This window comes from Aspergillus udagawae (genome assembly GCF_001078395.1).
Source record: "Aspergillus udagawae IFM 46973 DNA, scaffold_1, whole genome shotgun sequence".
NCBI lineage: Eukaryota > Fungi > Ascomycota > Eurotiomycetes > Eurotiales > Aspergillaceae > Aspergillus > Aspergillus udagawae.
Genome location: NW_025091264.1, coordinates 5,227,674 through 5,248,517, shown reverse-complemented (window position 1 = coordinate 5,248,517; position 20,844 = coordinate 5,227,674). Strand labels below are relative to the sequence as shown.

The 20,844-nt window shown below is 49.4% G+C and overlaps 9 protein-coding genes across 9 annotated transcripts; 5 read left to right on the top strand and 4 right to left on the bottom strand.

The window, feature by feature from the left end:
* Positions 1-218: 218 nt before the first annotated feature.
* Aud_001725 (uncharacterized protein) lies at positions 219-2,600 on the top strand (the record flags this gene model as incomplete). The annotated part of the gene is made up of 3 exons (XM_043287216.1): positions 219-568; positions 618-1,944; positions 1,995-2,600. The coding sequence occupies 3 exons, from the start codon at positions 219-221 to the stop codon at positions 2,598-2,600; spliced, it is 2,283 nt and encodes a 760-aa protein (XP_043143151.1).
* A 2,035-nt stretch (positions 2,601-4,635) lies between these two features.
* Aud_001724 (uncharacterized protein) lies at positions 4,636-5,594 on the bottom strand (the record flags this gene model as incomplete). The annotated part of the gene is made up of 2 exons (XM_043287215.1): positions 4,636-4,799; positions 4,850-5,594. 2 exons carry the CDS (start codon positions 5,592-5,594, stop codon positions 4,636-4,638), a joined length of 909 nt encoding a protein of 302 aa, XP_043143150.1.
* Positions 5,595-10,476: 4,882 nt separating this feature from the next.
* On the top strand, positions 10,477-10,929 carry Aud_001723 (RidA family protein; the record flags this gene model as incomplete). Its single annotated transcript, XM_043287214.1, has 1 exon — positions 10,477-10,929. One exon carries the CDS (start codon positions 10,477-10,479, stop codon positions 10,927-10,929), a length of 453 nt encoding a protein of 150 aa, XP_043143149.1.
* Positions 10,930-10,955: 26 nt separating this feature from the next.
* Aud_001722 (aldehyde dehydrogenase) lies at positions 10,956-12,581 on the bottom strand (the record flags this gene model as incomplete). Its single annotated transcript, XM_043287213.1, has 4 exons — positions 10,956-11,534; positions 11,584-11,876; positions 11,921-12,138; positions 12,184-12,581. 4 exons carry the CDS (start codon positions 12,579-12,581, stop codon positions 10,956-10,958), a joined length of 1,488 nt encoding a protein of 495 aa, XP_043143148.1.
* Positions 12,582-12,804: 223 nt separating this feature from the next.
* Aud_001721 (3-hydroxyanthranilate 3,4-dioxygenase) lies at positions 12,805-13,458 on the bottom strand (the record flags this gene model as incomplete). The annotated part of the gene is made up of 4 exons (XM_043287212.1): positions 12,805-13,061; positions 13,105-13,207; positions 13,249-13,262; positions 13,308-13,458. The coding sequence occupies 4 exons, from the start codon at positions 13,456-13,458 to the stop codon at positions 12,805-12,807; spliced, it is 525 nt and encodes a 174-aa protein (XP_043143147.1).
* A 221-nt stretch (positions 13,459-13,679) lies between these two features.
* On the top strand, positions 13,680-14,870 carry Aud_001720 (amidohydrolase family protein; the record flags this gene model as incomplete). Its single annotated transcript, XM_043287211.1, has 1 exon — positions 13,680-14,870. The coding sequence occupies one exon, from the start codon at positions 13,680-13,682 to the stop codon at positions 14,868-14,870; it is 1,191 nt and encodes a 396-aa protein (XP_043143146.1).
* Positions 14,871-15,348: 478 nt separating this feature from the next.
* On the top strand, positions 15,349-16,428 carry Aud_001719 (nitronate monooxygenase; the record flags this gene model as incomplete). Its single annotated transcript, XM_043287210.1, has 1 exon — positions 15,349-16,428. The coding sequence occupies one exon, from the start codon at positions 15,349-15,351 to the stop codon at positions 16,426-16,428; it is 1,080 nt and encodes a 359-aa protein (XP_043143145.1).
* Positions 16,429-16,591: 163 nt separating this feature from the next.
* Aud_001718 (Pfs and NB-ARC domain protein) lies at positions 16,592-18,913 on the bottom strand (the record flags this gene model as incomplete). Its single annotated transcript, XM_043287209.1, has 3 exons — positions 16,592-17,226; positions 17,282-17,869; positions 17,920-18,913. The coding sequence occupies 3 exons, from the start codon at positions 18,911-18,913 to the stop codon at positions 16,592-16,594; spliced, it is 2,217 nt and encodes a 738-aa protein (XP_043143144.1).
* Positions 18,914-20,117: 1,204 nt separating this feature from the next.
* On the top strand, positions 20,118-20,831 carry Aud_001717 (uncharacterized protein; the record flags this gene model as incomplete). Its single annotated transcript, XM_043287208.1, has 1 exon — positions 20,118-20,831. One exon carries the CDS (start codon positions 20,118-20,120, stop codon positions 20,829-20,831), a length of 714 nt encoding a protein of 237 aa, XP_043143143.1.
* Between the last annotated feature and the right edge of the window lie 13 nt (positions 20,832-20,844).

The following is a 20,844-nucleotide window of genomic DNA, read 5'->3' as shown; positions in this document are numbered from 1 at the left end:
GATAGGCTTTTGCAAGAGCAGCCACAAGGATGTTGAAACGTCCAACCCCAGTGGTGGATAATTTTAGATGGCGGCGATCCCGGTGTATCCACCCGCAAAAACTTCGGCCTTCAGGGGAAAAACGCTCTGCTTGAATGTCGACGGGAAACCAGAGTCCATCTCATGAACATGGATCTTGTATGATCAGTCTCTCAGTAGACAGAAGACTATGTAGCAGAATGCTGCCTTGGTCATATCCTCTCCATGGGCTTCTGATCTTCCTTTTTGTTTTGATCTTACCGTGTGAAGGTGCTTTTGTACGGCGTGTCCCGTGTGAGACATCAGTCTTGAATCGTTCGTTGGACGTCAATCTCCACATTGACAGTCTACACGGTAGCATTCATACGTCCGAAAAGGCAAGGACATTGTCGTTAACCCTGCTGGGTTTCTACAATGGATCACAAGTTACCTGTACCGACGTTCAATTGACAGAGGAGAATGACTTGCGCTTCCGAGTGCTCGGCTACCCTGTTGGCCATCTAGATCGGATTCAAAAGCAGTGTTATTCCCCTCCAGCTCTTTGGAGGCTGTAAGTTTAGGGTCTTGAATCTCTCTAACCTCTGCTGAACTGTCATCAGGCCGGAGTCACTACAAGCCTCCCAATGGGAATTGACTTACTCCCTTGCATATGGCCATCCACTTCATACTCTTGCCGGGGAATTTGAATTTAGTCTGCCTGATGGCACTAATATTGGCTGTGCGGCTGCCCGCATCACTCCCGACATTGGGACTACTGCCTCGGCAGCCTTTACCTATCTTCCAGCCGCCATCATCCTCCTGGTGGGCATAGCTTCGTGGTGCAGACACACTCAGCAGAGAAGACGCTCAGTGCCCGAGCACGGAACCACAACCGCACCTCAGGATTCAATAAGAAAGATTGTAGTCGATGTGGCCGACTACGTGCGGTACCTTCAGTTCATCTTCCTGGCTGGTTCCCTCACGACGGAATATCCGGGTTTCTACCAGCCTATCGTCAGCCAACTGGCGTGGACATCGCTGTTATTTTGGAGCGGACCCATCGACCACGGCTTCACGTATCCCGGGATAGAAGACGGAATTTATGCGACCAACGGTACCTGTGGACTGGAGTACATGGCACAGAATCTCGGATTTCCCTCCATGTTGGATATCATGTTCGACGCTCTGATAAATCTGTGCATTATCGTATCTGCGATCGTGATCATAGTGCTGGTGGTATGGCTGATCGAGTGTGGGTCGCGGCATGGCGTAACGTTCGACTCTGCCCTTGCGCAAATACCAGAAGCAAGCCGTAGCATCGTGGGCGCCACGCTTCTGTTCTTCAGCCTCCCTCTCTTGGCGTATCTGGCATATCCATTTGTCTTCGTCGGATCTCTGCCCAGTTACCGCATTTGTCTGATGGTCTTGATGATTGGGGTCCTTGTCGGCTCGAACCTCTTCATCGCTCGCTATCAGACGATACGGAAGCCGAGGAGATCCGATCCCGACACTTCCAAGGCTTCCCCTCGGTTTCAGACGTCCGTGGAGTATATGGCTCATTATCTTCTTTACTGTCTTCCACTCATTCAGGGTCTAGCCATCGGTGGTCTGCAGCTCTGGGGCTGGGTACAGCTACTCCTGCTCGGCGGATGCGAAGTGGCCATTCTCGCCCATCTCGCCCTTCAGCGACGGACGAAAGTTATCCTTTCGAAAAGTGCCTGGTGTACTGCTGTCCGCTTGTTGACGCTCATCCTGAGTGTTGCCTTTGTGTGCCCGTCTCGCGAGATAACAAGGCAATGGATAGGCTATTTCATCTTGGTTCTTCATGGTGCTGTAGTCGTGTTCGGCTTTTTGTTCATCTCGCTTTGGCATATAGGACGGTTCGCCATTAAAGGACCCGATCGTAGGTTTGCCTGCGATGGATGGGCGCGTTCAAGTCCAGTTCCGGTTAGTTTCGAATGTGCCTTTTCTATTTCAGCGAGCTTACTTGTATCCAGCATTTGAACCTAGCCGAGCTCCCAAGCCCAAGCGGCAAAAGCCGGAAACTAGACGGGAAACATCTAGAGGTCAATTCTTTCGACAGCATCTCCGATCGCTACCGTCCAGGTTCTTCGCGCAGAATCTACAGAGGCTTTGAAGATTGTCCAGATATGCCGAACTCTCCCACTTTGCTAGGAGCCACAGCGCCATATTCACCGAACGCTTCGGCGTTTTACAGACCCCCGCGATCTCTCAATGGCAGAGTCGCTCCTTATGAGTACGAGAACATTGACCCTGATTCGATCGGTTCAGCCATCGAGCCACCCCAGTCGGCGCAGACAGATTCCAGCTCGTCGCAACATTCAAGCGACGCCTTCGACGAGCTGTTACAGTTGCCGAGCAAGTCGGGCGTCGACTATTCAGTCCGTGAATCGGATTTGTATTATGGCCGGTGTCGTGATGATTCAGAGCCGTTACAAGAGTCTTCAAATGAAAGCACGGACAAGGGCCAGTCGAGTCGACAGACATTTTTGAATTGGAAACGCAGTACAACCGAGCGGTTCAAACAGACGAAGGCAAAGGAGAAGAGTTTTCAAGTAATGAGACCACCGCGGCCAATGTAAGTCCGCTCGGACTGCAGCACCTTCTCCCTTGAAGTCTGTCTGTCCATAGTCGTGGGTGCATAAGCCATGGTCCAGCACTGTTGGCGTCACTAGTCACCATGACAAGTTGGTCGTCACTCCCTGGTGCCAAAATCCGCCAGCATCACTTTTCAGGGTGTCTTGCACAGGCACCGTCTTGTAGCATGATGACCATTCCAGATCAAAGGTCGCATGTGCTGCACCAGGAATACCAAATTGACATACCACAAGCTACTTGTCCACTTCCATCCTGCTTCTCTGGGCTGGATCATCGTTTGCATGACCACGTCGCGCCGGGTCACGCTCGGCCAGGAGAGAGACCGATGTTATCCGTCTGGCATTCAACAATCAATCAACCGTATGAGCTTTCTATCAAGTGCCACAATCTTGTTTGCACATTAGTCGCATTCGAGTAAGGGAGCGAAGCGCTCTGGCCCGCCGTCATACATATCATTATCAGCGCTTGCCAACAGAATCGCCTTGTCCAGGCGTATAGACGAGGTCTTACGGACGCTCGTAGTACGCTCATTATCTAACAGAGGTCGTTTCTTCCGAGGCGTGGCCTCCAACCGCATACATCATTTGCACGGGCTCCCACACCCATCGGGTGCAGGGCGTGGTTGATCAGGCGGAACTATGTGTGCCCAGATTAATACAGATCAAGCGCTGACCGCTTCCTGTCGCTGGAAATGCGCTTGGAGTTTGAGAGGCCCAGCCCCAAACCACATGTTGGCCCGATGGATGCTCATCAGCGGGCGGGATGATTCTCTCGAGGATCGTTCGCCATTCACGGTACTGGAGGCTAGCTTGTCATAAACGGGTGCCAACTGGTGTAGTCGTAGGGGTGTGCGTGCTCCGTCCCCCGCGAGACAGTCCGCATTGACGGCAATTCATTAGTCCAGAAGAGGTGCTTGACTGCAGTTAACTTTCACCTTTCACCCTCAGGCAGGCACTATGCAGTTTCGATTCCCTTGCGCCTGCCAGCTCAATCATGGATTGATGCAAACCAGCGGATACGGATTTGTGACATTCGCAAGACCTGGACGCAAGGGCAACTCAGGATATGTTTTATCTCAGAGCTACTGGCCCATTACATACATAGAAAGACAAATCGATATGATGACAATATTTATCTGGAGTCTTGTTGACTACTCTCTCAGCTTTACAGGTTGCTGTTTTGCATCGTAACTTAACTGTAAAATTGCATGCAAGGGTATATTTCCGCCGTTTTGATTGTCGCATTATTACAGAAGAACTCACCTGACAACTTGCTGTTAACTTGACATCACTGTTCCTCCTGCAATACTGCCAACATATTTGCCTCGCTATATCATCAATGCCAGCCAGAACCAGGTACCATGCATATGCAGTCATGCACATCAATCAGACATGAGACAACAACGCCTTGGACTGCTGCTGGGAGTGAAACCTTACGGCGATGGGATGGTTTGAGCAGCCATGTGGTCATTTCCCGCGAACCTATCTGAGATCCTTCTGGAGGATCGCGTCAACCATCCTCCACAGCACAAATGAGTTCTAATCTAGCTCCATCGAAACTAGAATTTATAGAAGATATGATCTTGAGTACGGAGATTACCCCATTCAACTGCAAGTTGGCTGCAACTCAAGCACTATTACTCGGCATGTTACTAGCATGAACCTCTGTAGCAGTGCGAAGGCATCTCTCAAGTAGGAAGGACGCCCATGGGTCTCACACCCACTATGATCAAAGCTCTCTGTGACCATCTTCTTGAAAACCCTCATTTATACCTGAATGAGATGGCTATCTTTCTATATGATGAGTCTAAGGTAATTAAACCTATGTTACTAACATAATTACAAGGACCGTTTTCCTAACCAGAAACTCTAGAAAAGAATCTATGCCAATAGAGGCAGTATACGAGATCTTTCCACGGATCCATTAGTTATCTAGTAAATAATGCTTGAATAGGGTGCTCAATTACTCTGTACAATTTTAACTGCTATAGATAACTCGCATCCCCATGCTATTTTTGTTTTACTGATGCATATAGTCAATTTTGCCGTCCAGCTCGAAAGACGCACCATCAAAAGGTATCTTCTCCACAGGCGCTATTAAGATTTCATCCCCATCCTCCAATGTGTCAGGGTTTTTGTTCCATTTAAGCGAGCATTTCAGATCTAGTAATTGCGCCTCCGCATCTTCTTATGTGTTAGAACCTTCCGATGTCATGAAATGGTCTGAAACTGACCATCTGGCTCACCAAACATCCGTGCTCCCTTAACACTCTTGACATCACGAAGCGTGACTTCGCCTTTCTGGCACTTCCATAGGAGATATTTCTTCCTTGTGACGTATCGATATTTGACGGCAACGATGGTTTCATCGATAAAAGTGGCTTGCCATTGATGGAGTGCACGATTGTGTTCACCAATGTAGGCATTAATATCTGGTACTTGCAAAGGGACCCCATGTGCCTTAAGAGCTGCCTCTATAGCCTTGCCCAGGTTGAGTTCCAGATTAGCACTCACTTCATGTCTGTTATGGCTCTCAAACGTTGCATTGACAAATGCCATGAAGCCAACAACTAAGTAAAGACCATTGCCATCTTTCAAATTTCCATTCACGAGGTCTCGTAAATTTTTATCTGCAAGCATGTTTGCCATTACGGTGTCTTCAGAAGGGAGAGTGAACACTCGCACTTTGCTACCTTTCCACTTAGTTTTTGCTTTTGCGGTCGTATCGAAGTTCAATTTGAGAAATTTTGCCATTGATGCTCGAATAGAGAGATCTGATATGTTCTCAAGGATGATACTGGGATCTGAGGCTTCGACACAATAAGGCAAGTTATTCTGACAGTAGAAAGGTTGAGGGTTCAGCGGAAAGGAATTTCGCGTTGGCTCCCGTGGGTAAACACAGAAGCGTCCAAGGAGGTTCGGCACCTTGGCTGCTGGAAGAAAGGTGGTCGGCTCTAGTGGCACAAAGGAGTTCGCCATATCCCTTGGTGTGAGGGGATGAACTATGTGGTCGGGTGTTTCTAGCTAGTGGTTGAAAGGAAGTCAAAAAGCAAACTGTAGAGTCTAGTCACTTTATGCTATTTATGGAGACTGTGCAGCTGACGTTCTAATCTTTCGCCACATACATGTTCCGACAATGAGAAAGTCATTTGGGGAATGGCACTCTATCTCTAGAACTTGATAATCAGTCACGTCACTTTTTGTATTGAGTCTATTCCCTACACTATACCACACAAAGTTAGAAGCTGCCCACAGTATAATTTGAAAAGGCTAATACATCTAGGACCCAAATCGCGTTTTTCTGCACTTGACAGTTATCACATATGTAGTGGTCATTGATATAAGGTTGCCTTCGCTTTGCAACGCAATTGAGCGATGAGCGAGTCGCCTTCCGCGCATTGCATTGACTACCACTACCTTATTAGTATTTGACTACTTAGTTCCAATCAAGCGGCAATATCCGCACGCCAATACAGACAAATAGCAGTTAACATTGCCTAGATTAATTAAACACCCTATTATAGCATTATTAACTACATAACTAGTCGATTTGTCGATAAATCTCGTATATACTTAAGATTATAGTGTTTGTAAGTTTCTGCTTAGGAAAAGCGGCGTTTATTAGATGCAAGAGTAAGGTTTCTCCTTTAGACGGCAGGCCGAGAGTCTTGCGTCATTGAATAACAGATCCACTTATGATCACAGTATCGTGGCATGACAACCTACCCCGGGATGGCTGTTGGATAAAGTCACAAAATACACTCCAACTGATGCCCAAGGGAACGTTACGCACTGGAGACTAGCTTCCGAGCTATTTTTGGGCGAGAATTGATCATTGTGTGTGGCAGAGTACCTAAACTACGCATGTTCTCTCCTTGTATATATCCAAGACTTTACATGTATTAAATTGAACAGTACATCAAGTATTTAAGATATATGGCCGTGAATAGCTCTTTTTATATACGAGGGGTGGCCAACTCGGTTGCTGGCTTATTGGCGCAAGTCGGGACCATCGGATGTGTTAAAAGTTTCCCCGAATTTGGTGTACCAATCAGGTTGCCCGGTTTTCGCGGGGGCCTATCACGGATCTCATTGAACCATATGCGAATACCCTCATGCCACCACTGCACAGAAGGTAGAAGGTCTAGAACCAAGGCCAAGGACGCTCGTTTTCCTTATGGTTAAGCTGGTCATACCGACCGCATCCAAAGTCAAATATATTTGTCATTCCGCCAATAATTTCGACCACGTAGCTCATTGTCGTTACGAACGAGGGATTTTGAACCATCACTACAGGGTCAGCCAAGTATCTTATGCACGCATATAGTGACAGACACTCCATCCTCGTTCTAAGGTCTTTTGCTCAGCTTGTCTGTTTTACGCCTTTGTATGAGTGTTGACGTGGGGTATTCTTGGTTTGAATCGTATACCATTTGTCTCCTTAATGTAGTCCGACCAAATGGCTGTGAGTGGCGCCACCAATTCTCCGTCCATCCTCACGAAGGGCTAACTGAATTGCTTTACAATAATAGGCTTGGTCCGAAATAGACTATGTTTCCAGTGCAGCTGACGCCTGGTTTGAATCACTCGCAACACATGTATATCCCATCGTTCGCAACATTTCGAATAAGCAGAAAGATGAGGATAGGGTGAGGATCGCCATGCTTGACACAGGAGTCGACCTCCAAAATGAATTTATACACTCCAGAAAGGATCGCATTAAAGGCATGAAGAGCTTGTATAACAATGATAATGGGGGAATTGATTTGAATGGTCATGGTACAAATATAGCCGGGCTGCTTCTGAAAGTCGCCCCGGCCGCGAATATATATGTAATCCAAGCCATGGATGGTCGGGGAACATCAGATTGGAAGCATATAGCTCAGGTACTATCCGCCTAAAAATCTGAGATCCCACTATTAGCTAATGGTGCTCTTAGGGTATTCGATGCGCAGTGCAGATGAATGTTGATATTATCCTACTGACCGTTGGTACACGAAGTTCTGCTGATGATGATAATGATAGAGATCAAGTCTATCATGCTATTCAACATGCATATCAGCGAGATATTCTCATATTTGCTCCGGCTGCAAATGAAGGAGCAAACTATGGGATAGCATATCCAGCCATATTGAAAGAGGTTATATGTATATTCTCTACAGATGGGGATGGGAACCGATCCAGGTTTAGCCCTCCACCAAGGAAACACAGATATAATTTTGGTACACTTGGTGAAGCTGTGCAATGCATCTCTTCACGCTATCTCCTCCGTAATACACATCGTCAATACGGAACTTCGATTGCAACTGCTATAGCAGCCGGGATCGCTGCCACAATATTGGATTATGCAAGGCAAAACTTACCAATGGCGGCAAAGGACAGTGTTGTTCGAAGCCTAAAGACTAGTGAAGGAATGCAGGCAGCATTCCAACTTGTGTCAGAGGAGGTTAATGGGTACCATTATCTGATACCTTGGAAATTATTCAACCAAAAACAGCCTAAATCCTTCATCAACGAGGCTCTCTGTGGTATTTTGGGAGATAACGCCAACACATTCACACTTTTTGATGACGAAATTGTGAGGGACTTATTGACAGTGTAAGCGGCAAAAAAGGTCCTGTATGACTTAGACTGACAATAATAGCTCGAAATCGACCGATAGATGGTTTCAATGGCTTGACGAACGTGTGCCACAGGTGATTGATGACTGCCTGGAAACACCGAAAGTGAAAATCGCTATCCTTGATACCGGTATTGACCTCAAAAATGCCTTCATACGGCTCAATAAAACGCGGATTAAGGGGCTAGAAAGTTGGATAGACGATGGGAATGAATCTGGAGATCTTTTTGGCCATGGTACCCATACAGCTGGACTACTACTCAGGGTGGCTCCAACAGCTGATATTTACGTGGCTCGTGTGGTCGCAAATAAGCACCTTGACAAACCGGAGAATATAGCTAATGTACACATAACTATTCCTGGCTCTTTGACTCTATGCTAATATTATGCTAGGCCATCAGGTGGGCAATCGAGAAGGATGTTGATATCATCACAATGTCCTTTGGATTTCCTAAGCGAGATGATGACCAAGGCGACGAGATTTATAATGCTATACATGAAGCATATCATAAAAGTATCATCATGTTTGCTGCAGCATCGAATAATGGGGGTAATCTTGGAATAGCTTATCCTGCAAATTTGCCCGAAGTTATCTGCATTAACTCCACAGATGGACAAGGGAATCCATCAAGGTTCACTCCAACACCGCTGGAAAATTCTGAAAATTTTGCTATAGTTGGTGAGGCTGTGGAATCGTCGTGGCCTCGTCATTTGGGTCAAGGCGAGACACAGCGTAAGTCTGGAACATCATTTGCAACGCCAATTGCTGCAGCAGTTGCTGCTATTATTCTAGAATATGCAAGACACAAGCTCCCACGGACTAAAGGAAATATTCTATCAAAGCTACGAAGTAGCATGGGGATGCGAGTTATTTTTTCGCTTATGGCTGAGAAAAGGCATGGATATAGCTATGTGATACCTTGGACCCTGTTGGACAAGGACTACAGTGAGTCCTACATTTGCGAGACTATTGTTCATGAACTTGAGAAAGCATGACTGTTAGCCAAGTTATATGGTGATATGAAAGTGCAAATAAGAACGTATTAAGCAATCTAGTGTGATGCTATTTTGCCTGGCCTATATCTAGCATACATCTTTTGGCATCTATGATGTACTCTATCATGCTACTAGCAGTGGCTCCGTTCATCTCGTTCTTGATCTAGGTACCTATTAATAGCAGTTTACTTCAGTTCAAGATCTTATTTAAGTAACTCTTGGCATGGTTAAATAATCACTTCTAAGATTCTTATTGATCTTCTGTGAATACATGGCACTTGCCCTACTTATTATAGTACTACTGCGCAGGATTAAACCCATTCAATCACAAGGACTACATCCGTGAGATCCAAGGAGACCTGGAAAATTGACGAAATATAGTGCGAAAAATTATTAGTAATACAGCTACATCATTAGTTACGAGATTTTCATGGAGCCAGGTAAGTTTGATTGCAGAGCAGTCTTGATAGCGTTGCACGAGCTCAAGACCAGGTAGGTATCACGTGTCGTCAAGTTGTTGAGGACAACTGAGCAGGCCCAGTACAGCCGGGAATTCCTTAACACAGATACGTCACAGCTAGAATTTTTCTTGAACGTGTCGCAATAAATGAGGCTGGGCTGGTGTCGTCGTCGGGTACTTCCACCATCCATCTACATTTGGTACTCCGTACTTACGGAGAAAAATGTGCCGGCCGTACAATACCGCTAAAAAGCTAAGTTTTATATCGCTTGGTTATCTCACTCCCATTGGCCCTTATAGCCTTCCTAATTCAAAAGCTGATAGACTGCCAAAATTGTCTGCGAAGTAGCGGTAAAGTATCAGATAACCAGCATACCCTTTCCTGAAATTACCCCACGAATATCATCTGCAAAAAAGGGGCTCGCCAAGGTACCCGCGAGGAGATGAAGAGTATATTTTTTCCCATTAATTCTATAGTAAACAGGGCTTTCTTTTTTATGGCTGAACCTCCTAATTTCTATATACTATTAAAATGCTTCGAATATCAACCTTGTCCTAGCGCAAGGTATTGGGTGTCAAAACTCTACTAGGTTAGAGAGTGAAAGTAAGTTACCTATTGGAGGTGACAGGGTGGGAACAGGAATGGGCGGAAGCTTCCAGTTAACCCTCCCGCCCCGGGGGGACCGGGGCGGATCCGGTTCCGTAGTCTACATAAGCCAACTGTAACCTCGGTCTCTTTCCCCGATCATCTCTCCACAAACATCATATCTGAAAATTCACCCCAAATGTCCAACGGAACGCCCTATTTTCTACCCGCCGAAAAGGCCCAAGGCCTAGCAAACTACCCCCACGCCCGCTTCGCGCCCACAACCGCGCACCGCACGCTCTACGTCTCAGGCACCTCCTCCCGCCGCGGCGACGGCACCTGGGACGGCGTGACCGAGCACGCAGACGGCACTTGGACACTCGACATTCGCGCCCAAACAGCCGCAGTACTTCGTAACATCGAGAGTATCATCCAAGGCGCGACTGACGGTCGCGGCGGGCTGCAGAACATCGTCGATGCGACGGTTTTCCTGATCGACCTGCCGCAGAATTACAGCGGGATGAACGAGGAGTGGAACAAGGTGTGGCCGGATCGGGCCAACGCGCCAGCTAGAACAACGATTGGGGTCAAGGAGCTGCCGAATCCGAGGTTACTGGTGGAGATTAAATGTACGGCAGTTGTTGAGATATGAGACCACGAATCCAGATCTAGACAGACTTAGACGGAAGGAATATGCAATGTCCGCACATTAGTAAATACGTCCCTGCTGTAATCGCCCCCCTCCCGTCCTGTACCCGACGCCTTCATCCCCCCGAAGGGCGTGCCCAGTTCGCGTACCAGCCAGCAATTCACCCACACCATACCTGCGTCCAGCCGCTCGCCGACCCGTCGCATTCGAGCGCCGTCCCGCGTCAGGAGGATACTCGCTAGTCCATACTGGCTGTCATTTGCCCGCGCAATCACCTCTTCCTCGCTCTCGAACGAGCTGACCGTCACAACTGGGCCGAATATCTCATCCTTCATGATTGGGCTGTCGTCCGGAACAGTAAGAATGGCTGGTTCGATCCAGTAGCCTCCGTCAGGTATCTCGGGGGGCACAGAGCCGAGCTTGAAGCTATCCGGGTATTGGGTAGCTAGGGAAAGGTACGAGCGGATCTTGCGGTAATGGGCGAGGGAGACGACGGCGCCGACGGTCCTGTCGAGGACGTAGTGCTCCTGGACATAAGCGACGAAGCGGGACAGGAAAGCGTCGTAGATGGATTTTTGGACATAGATCCTTGAGCCACACAGGCAGATCTATCTCGTTAGTTTTGTCAATGGTATCTGGTGGGGGCGTACTCCATACCTCTCCCTGATTCTCGAATGCAGCCCTTGCGGCCGTGGCAACAGCAGCATCGAGGTCGACGTCATCAAATACTAACGTAGGATTCTTGCCGCCTAGTTCAAGCGAGATATGCTTCCCTATATCCTGGACGGTATCCCGACGGATTTGGATACCAGTCGCTGTACCACCGGTGAACGAAACACCCTTGACACGGGGATGCTTGACCAAAGCCGAGCCAGTGGGATTACCGGCCCCATAGACGAGATTCAGAACACCGGGCGGGAGTCCAGCATCTTGGATTACCTTCCCAAGTACTGCCCACTTAGCATTATAACAAAATCCCGACAGATAAACTTACAATATGCGGAAACGCTAGTGACTTCGCTCGGTTTCGCGACAGCAGTACACCCGAACGCCAGACACGGCGCGATCTTCCAGGTCAACAGATACAGCGGCATATTCCACGGCGAGATGAGCGCAAAGACGCCAATCGGGGAGCGGTGCTCGTACGTCAGCACATTATCGTCCGTCCAGCGCGCAGCCGTGCTTTGTTGTAGGATGTACGTCGCAAAGTACCTAGTGTCATTAGGTTCATTCTCCAGTCTTTCCGTATGGATATACCTGAAGTTAGAAATCGCGCGATCAATCTCCACCCTCGCTCGCCCCAGCGTCTTCCCCTGGTCGATACTCTCCCATACAGCGAAGAGTTCGCGGCGTTCTTTGATCAGTGTCGCGATGCGATTCAGGTGTGCGGCCCGCTTCGACGGGGGAGTCTGCGACCATGAGCCGAAGGCGGTCTCCGCGGCCTGGACTGCGTTTTCAATGTCCTGTGCTGAGCTGTTTGGGACGCGAGCGAATATTTGCCCCGTTTTCGGGTTAAAGGAGTCTATCCACTCGCTGCTAGTCGAGGCTGTTTGGGCGCCATTGATGAGGTTCTGTAGTTGGAAGGGTTCAAAGGTCGATTGTTGGAGGAGGGACTCGGCGGCTTCAATTGAAGCATAATCCCATGGTTGGATCATTGCCTATACTCATGCATACTTATCAGTGAGTTGTACTAGATTATTGTAGATCTAGATACAGACTCAGCGATATAATATCCGCCCTCTACAGTGATGATATCTATTGGTGCATCGATGGATAGATCCGTACCCCGCATTTTCGGTGGACCCGGAAGCGGATACGGAGATAGATCCGTGTACAACATCGCATTCATTGGCCTCGAAGAAACTATGTGTAAGAGATTCACTTTGGATCTGCGATGCAACCGCATTCCCCGCATCGTCGACTCCCCTCATCCTGCTGCCACCTCTCAATGATTGGTTTCAGTTGTGACCCGAGATCCGAGCAGTGAAAGACCTCCTCGCGGATGATTGTGGGCGAGGAATGGTTTCCTTTGGTACAGTACCATCGCAGGCGATCGCGAGATTCCGCCGGTCGTTGTCGTTCCATAACTAGGCCGATGGTATCTTTGTATCTGACGGGGTTGTGGGGCGTGTTTCCTACCTGTGTCAGCATAATCGAGTGGGAATTTGGAATACGTACCTGGAAGAAGGAACATCTCGCCCTCTTTGACAGGAATGTCGCGAAATGTGTCGTTCTGTACAATCCGGAGAAGCATGTCGCCTTTGACTTGGTAGAACCATTCCTGCCAATTAGTCTAGCTCAGCTTATGCTGTTGGAACATACTTCGGTTTCATTCACTGGAGATGTCAGTTACAGTTCTTCCATACCGAGAAGAATCGTACCATGATAGTCATTCCGTTCGTTGGGTCCTCCCACTGCCATCAGGATAAAGTCATTCCCCTGATAGAGAAAGAAGTTGTTGACCGGGGGCCGTAATTTGTCTTCATTTTCGGCCAGCCAGCTGGCCCAGGACAAGGGATTGAGGGTCATCATGTTGATCTGGATTGCTGGTTGTCGTGCATGTCCGATGATGTCTACTAGGTATTTATCAATGCATCGGATGCTATCCGGATGGATCCGTATACGCCCCGCATATAATACGGATCGCAGATAACCTGGGGTAGATAATCTGTTTATCTTCTCCAATTTCATCGGTATCGCCATCAATAAGATATTCATCGTAACTAATCAAATTGTCTATCAACATAATCAAAATGGGAAGCTGTTGTACGAATCACCGCCTCCTCCGCATCGACATGCACACCCATATTATGCCCCCTTCGTTCCCCGACCTCTCCTTATATCCCTGCAATACTCCTCCCCCATCATCCTCAGACTCAGATTCATCCATCGCATCAGCCTCAGAATCACCATGGCTCACCCTCCGTCCAAACCCCACCAACCCAGACGAAGTAGACATGTACATAGGCGACCGCTTCTTCCGCACCGTCGAGAAAAACTGCTACGACACGGCAACACGACTCGCCGAGATGGACGCTGCCGGGACAGACGTGCAGGTCCTCAGCACAATCCCCATCCTCTTTTTCTACGACCAGCCCTCCGAACCCGTGACCGTGCTAGCTAGACACCTAAACAATCACATCGCCTCCGTCTGCCGACAACATCCAACCCGATTCCTTGGTCTTGCAACCGTCCCACTACAAGATGTCCCGGCCGCCGTCGCAGAGCTCCACCGCGCAAAGCACGAGCTTGGCCTGCACGGCGTCGAGATCGGAACCACAATCGACGGGGTCACACTCGACGATCCAATCTTGCATCCGTTCTGGGCTGCATGCGAGGAGCTGAACATGCCCGTCTTCGTGCACCCGCTCGGCTACACCTGGCCGAAGGAGAACCCGCGTCGCTGGGCAAAGTACTGGAGCAGCTGGCTCATCGGGATGCCGTGCGAGACGGCGCTAGCGCTACACCTGCTGATCTGCTCTGGAACGCTGTTGAAATTCCCGAAACTGAGACTGTGTTTTGCGCATGCGGGAGGGTCGTTCCCTGCGTTACTGGGGCGGATCCAGCACGGGTATGACTGTCGGCCGGATCTGGTGGCGGGGGATGCGGGCGGAGTCACTCCCACCGAGCATGCGACTGTGCGTGAGAATATTTGGATTGATAGTCTGACGCATGATGTTGAGTTGCTGGAATATCTGGTTAAGAAGGTTGGGGCGCACAAGATGATCATGGGGAGTGATTATCCATTTCCGCTTGGGGAGGTGCCGGAAGCTGGGAGGATGATTGCGAAGGATGGACGGTTAGAGGGATTCTTGTCCTGGAGGCAGCGGGCTGAGATTCTCGCAGGGAATGCGTTGAGGTTTTTGAACCTGCATAAGGATGAGAATTGGAAGAGTTTGATGGAGGAGAGGTGGCGGACGTTTGAGAAGGTATATATCAAGTGATTTGCATTGGACGACTAATCAATGGACATTCTCCTTTAATCGAACACACAGATTCTATGCTCTGTTTTTCTGCGTTTAGCCAGTGATTTTCTCTTTCTTGATATCTGCATCGTCTGGACGCTCAGTCGGCGAGATGGAACAACCCATCCACCCACGCTGCATCCGACATGGACGAAAACATACCCCTCCTAGAACGGTTTGTTCCAACTCTGTCCAGAGTCATATTGTGCTGAGGCAACGTCATCTTTTACACCAACTATTACTTAGGGTTCTACAGTTTGACTTGTGATTGCTGAGTAATTGACTAATCATACCCGCTGATCCCGCTCTCCTCCGCCGGGTTGCCTGACTTATCCTCGGCTTTGGGACCGTTTGCTTTCTCATCTTTACCCATTGTGACTCATGTAAAACTAACGCTAACAGCAGTACTTATATCCGATCGGGAACTCGTCTCCTATTGCTTGAGTCGACAAGCAAAATGTCTCACCTCATCACGACCATCTCCCGTTCATACCCATGGATGAAGACGCCATTGATCGTCAGCGCCCCGATGCGGGTTTTGGCCGGCCCCACACTGGCGGTTGCAGTCTCCCGTGCTGGCGGACTAGGATTCATCGGGCCGGGGGTGAAGACTCAAGATATTGGCGCTGATCTCGAAGAAGCATCAATCTTGATAAAAAATTTGTCCGCTTCCCAAGTCCAACCTTCTGTGCTGCAGAGTCAACCCAACATCCCGGTCGGCGTCGGCTTCCAACTGTGGAGCGATGACGTCGAAGTCGCCGTCTCCACTATATGCAAATACAAGCCCTGCGCTGCCTGGCTCTTTGCTCCGCGCAACGGACAAAAAGACCTGGATACCTGGTCCCGGCGGATCCGCGACGCGTCTCCATCAACCCGCGTATGGATCCAGATCGGCACGCTAGCTGAGGCACGGGAGCTTGCAAAGAGCACCGAGGCACCAGACGTGATTGTCGTGCAAGGAGCAGAGGCAGGCGGACACGGTCGGGTAAAGGACGGTCTCGGAATCATGGCATTACTCCCGGAGGTGATGGACTGTCTTCCACCGCACATCCCTGTGTTCGCGGCTGGGGGCATAGCTGATGGGCGTGGCGCAGCAGCGGCGCTCTGCCTTGGAGCTACAGGCGTCGTGATGGGGACGCGATTCCTTGCTGCTACAGAGGCAAGGATTAGTCCGGGCTATCAGCGGGAGATTGTGCGGGCCAGCGATGGCGCCGTCTCGACGACACGGACGATGCTGTATAACCATCTTCGGGGAACAGTGGGCTGGCCGGAGCAGTATAGTCCTCGGGGGATTATCAACCGGTCGTTCATCGAGCATCAGGAGGGCCGGCCATTCGATGAGCTGAAGAAACTTCATGATGAGGCTCTCAAGGCAGGAGATGCTGGGTGGGGACCGGAGGGGAGACTGGCGACGTATGCTGGTGCTGCGATTGGGTTGATTCATGATGTGAAAGACGCTGAGAAAATTGTCCAGGATGTCCAAACGGAGGTGCTACGGAGGCTTTCAAATGTGCAAAAGGCTAATGCGGAACAGTAAATGGATGGAATGACTTCGTATATAATGTATTGACATTATACTACAGATCGGTGCTATACGTTTGGAGACGTAATGATATCTTCAGAAGTGATATAGCCTACTCGTTCAAGCACAACCAGCATCGTAATCCGGATGAGCGATATAATACCATTTTCTCAGTCCTTCACAGCAATAACGCAGTTCGCCTAGGGTTATCAGTGATTGCGTTACTGAATCTCCCAGCCGCAATAGCTGTACCATGGGCGAATGCCGCATTGTCGAATATGTCCTCCTTGGACAATTTAAGCCGTACGAAGAAGCGCACCATGTCATGGATGAAGAAACTGTCAATCACAGTATCCGAACGCTTCCGGTTGAACTTGACAAGCCCGGACACCTCTAGCTCCCTAAGCGCAGACGCAAAGTCGTCCATCTGTGAATGCAGATGGAGCAACCAGGTCAGATCGGATGATCCAGGGTTCTCGTCACACTGGGCAACAGCGTTCGAAATGGCCGAGAAAGGTATCTGGCCACGATCCTGGAGAGCGAGAAGATGTAAAAGTTTCACTGAGTCGCCCCTCTGCCTGCTCAGAGCGTCATACAACATTTCAAACGCTGTCCAGAGAGTGCGCCCCTTCTCGTAAGACTCAAAATACTTGGCAAAGGGTGTTTCGAATGTCGTTTCAACAAATTGTCTCTCGAATTGTCGATTGTATTCGGTTAGAGAAGTGATGCCGTACGATAAGAATGAGCCCGCTTGTTCCAAGGCAAGAGGCACTCCTCCAAGCCGCCGCGAAATTGCCTTCGCAGTCGCTGGGGCTGTGAGCGATGTCAGTGAACAGTGGATCCAGGCTTATATGCTTTGGATGAATACCTGAAGAGTTCGAGATACTGCTGCCGGACCACCTCAGAAGGATTTCAGAGCCTGCTTGCTCGTCAACACCATTCACTTGGATCCCTGCAAAGTCCAGCCGAAGGTGAAGATCAGATGATATGGTTGTTAGCAACACATGGCCATGGTCACAGGATGGAATGTACTTCCTGAGATCTATATAATCAGGTTCATTCGGATCCTCACGGCCATCAGCCCCATCGAATACGATGATCCAAGAACGATTCAGGTCTTGCTCCAACCACTCCAAGACTATTTCAACAGCCGACTGCTCTTCATTGACGTTTATACCAAGCTTCGATAAGACCTGAACAAAGGAATCGTGGACCGAGTCCGCAGACGAGCTGTCGATCCACAAAATGGCACCATAGGAAGGGTTGTGCATCGTTATATAGTGGAGTGCCAACTGTGTCTTGCCATAGCCACTGAGTCCCCAGAGTACGGCGCCTTTTCTGCCTCGCTCGGGCCGTCCAAGTTTTCGCTCAATTTGTTCTAAATCGATCTTCCGCCCAGAAAAGACCGTCTTTGGGATCGGAATCGGCATGTCCACTTTCTGCACCGCACGCGACTCTGGAGTTAACGCTTAGTATGGTCAAGACAGGCTCTTAAGAACTGCTCACCTGCTTTAGCACTGTGTTCCCAACACCACAAAAGAGCTTTAGCAGCAGCAGCCGCCGTGGCTGCGGCGTAGTTCTGCCATGCCTTGTTTTTGTGGCTGTCTGCATAGTCGCAGACCCCCTTGATGATGACACATGGAAGATTATCCCATACTCCGGCGCCTTCCATCTCAATTCCGATAATTCCTTCATTCTTTTCCAACAAATCCCGGTGTTCTCCTGACTTCATCACCCTGTCCGCACACCCAAATGTACCAATGTGTACATTGATATGATTAGAGTTCTCGCTGGATCGACGACGACGGGCATGCGTATTTTCGCGACCGTGACGAGCGCAATTAACTGAGATACCGTTAGCACAGTCGCAGTGTTGACGTAGGTCGATCGTCCGATGCGAATGCCGGTATGATTCCTCGAAGACAACATCCCGCGAAACGCCCGGGCACATCCACCTCTCATTCAGCGCTTGTATATCATCCAAATGCTTGCTTAGCTGCCCCTGAAATGAACCATATACCTCACTACTCCTCAGCGCCGACAAGAGCGTTCTTATTTCTTGATTCGGTCGTCCAAGTCTCTCCTTCACGCCAGACGTCCGCTGGAAGCCACCCGCATACTGCCTGCCGAAATCATACTCAATCATACTATCGCTGATGAGGACATCTCCGAGGAATATCTCCGACGCACCGCTTGACGGAAATGGGACGCCACCGCATATGCCGACGAGCAATGCCAGTCGAAGGTTCGGGAAGCTGAATCGCAAGTTCGTAGCCGCGCCAGCTGCGCTCACCTTACCCATACGTGGCATAGGACACACGACAATGTTGTGCTTCCCCATTCGTCCAATTGTATAGACGTTCACATCTCTATAATCCTTCATGTGTTCATTGCGAAGTCTGTTGTAGGTTTCGTCCAGCAAGGCTTCGACGGCGTTGACTTCCCGCGGAAGGGCGCATATGATAGCGATCTCAATCTCGTCACGGCTGGTCGGACCCATCTTGAGTAAAACTCACGGCCACGGCAACAGACCCGAACTTCGATGTCAGTAAGAGTCTGCGCAAGTTCACGTTCGGTTAGATATAACTATCTTTCAGCAAAGTGTCTGCACAATTGCTCAGGTTCATCCTCTCTGTTTCTGCGGGGGGTCGGCGCGTTTAAACAGGGCTCTAGCCGCTTCCTCGGCCTGTTTGGCATACATCTATCAGCGCCAATGTCCTAAGACAATTCGATTGTGCAGCATTGACTGTTGAAATATCTAAGTCTGGCCTTCCCAGTGCTTCGTAGGAAACCTGGGGCCAATCATGAGGCCGCAGTAGCCGCTTGAGCGTGGACCTCTCTTCTCATGACAGACATGCACCGAGAATAAGCGCGCAGACAATCCAATTATAGCTTTTTCACAAAGGTATTGATTAACCGAGTGGCCATGCATCGGCCGGATCATGCACTGTCTTGTGTTATGAATCAACCATCTGCATCCTTGTTAGTGGCAAGATTGCAGCGACGTCCAAGACCATAGGTGGTGGTGAGATCTGTAGATCTTCTCAACGCGCATCGTAACTATTGATAAATTGAGAGCGCCAGCCGCATGCAGTTGAGAAATGACATTTATTGATCGAGGAAGAACATCTTAGTTGATGCTTCAGGGTTCTCCTAGGATACAGTATGTAGCCATCTGGTGATCTTTCCAGTGATTGCAGCCTGTCCAATCCCAATATCGACTTCTTCGAGTACGTAAATAATTTGTCAATTGATGTTGCTCGATTTGCTCCGGTACTTATGAAACAGAAGTAAAACAGCCGTCGGAGTCAGTGTACAATTGTTACGAGACGGGCGATCCTAAATCTCCCCATCATCGGAAATAAAGGCAGCCGCACACGAACAGCCCATATTGTAAACTCTTTTGAATGTAACGTCATTGTTTCAGCAGAGATAATGTTGCGTAAAGTTGGAACATCCCGGACATCGCTTAGAAGCCAACCTCCATGATCGACATCGGCTACCGATTTGGCGAGCGGCACATCGTGAACTATATTCTATTCGCAGTAACAAGTCATAAAGGGAATCGCGGGAACCGAGACCAGAGCCACAGGTATAAATTGCTCGACCCAGCTGTCTAGGGAAGAGTACAAAGCACATATTCGGTTGGCTTTGATTCTTCCTCAGTAATCTCTTCTTCACTTCAATATACGCAGTCTCTGACAATGAAGACAGCCGTCGTTCTTGCTCTTATCCCCTTCACGCAGGCCCTCGTTGGCCTGAGCTGGAGCGTTTCCAACACTCCCTCCTCTGGTCTGAAGGACATCACCTTTCCCATCTCGATGACCGATGCGCCTCATAAGACAGGCTTCTATTTCGCCCAGCAATTCGCCTTCAACGGTCTCTCTGATGTCGGGTATACCGGTCTGCAGCCCCGTCCCGATGCCTCCGGTTCAAGCATCGTCCACGCTGTTTTCTCCTCCTTCGTGGCTGGAACCACGAGCACCGACCAGAACTGCAGCGATGGCGCAGACGGCGGTGCAGGTGTCAGCTGCAGTGTGGAACTTCCAGCACCATACGCTCCACTCTATGACCTCGTGGTCAAGAATACAGGTGGCACCACCTGGAAGGCAACCCTGGTCGACACCGCGAGCGGCAAGTCGACACATGTCGGCTCGTACACGTTGCCGAGTGGAGCTGGAGGAATCAAGAGCGACCAGGAGGGTTTCGTTGAGTATTATCCGTGGAATGGCATGGCGAGCCATAGCTGTAGCTCGCTCCCGTATACCAATGTCACGTTTGGAACGCCTAGGACGAGCACTCCCGGGGCCGGATCGGGTCAGTTGAACAAGCCATACGAGTATGGAGATTGCGTTGGAACGGCGAACTTTGACGTTCAGAAGACAGATCGGGGATATCAGGTGACAGTTGGCTTTTAGAAAAGAAATCCTG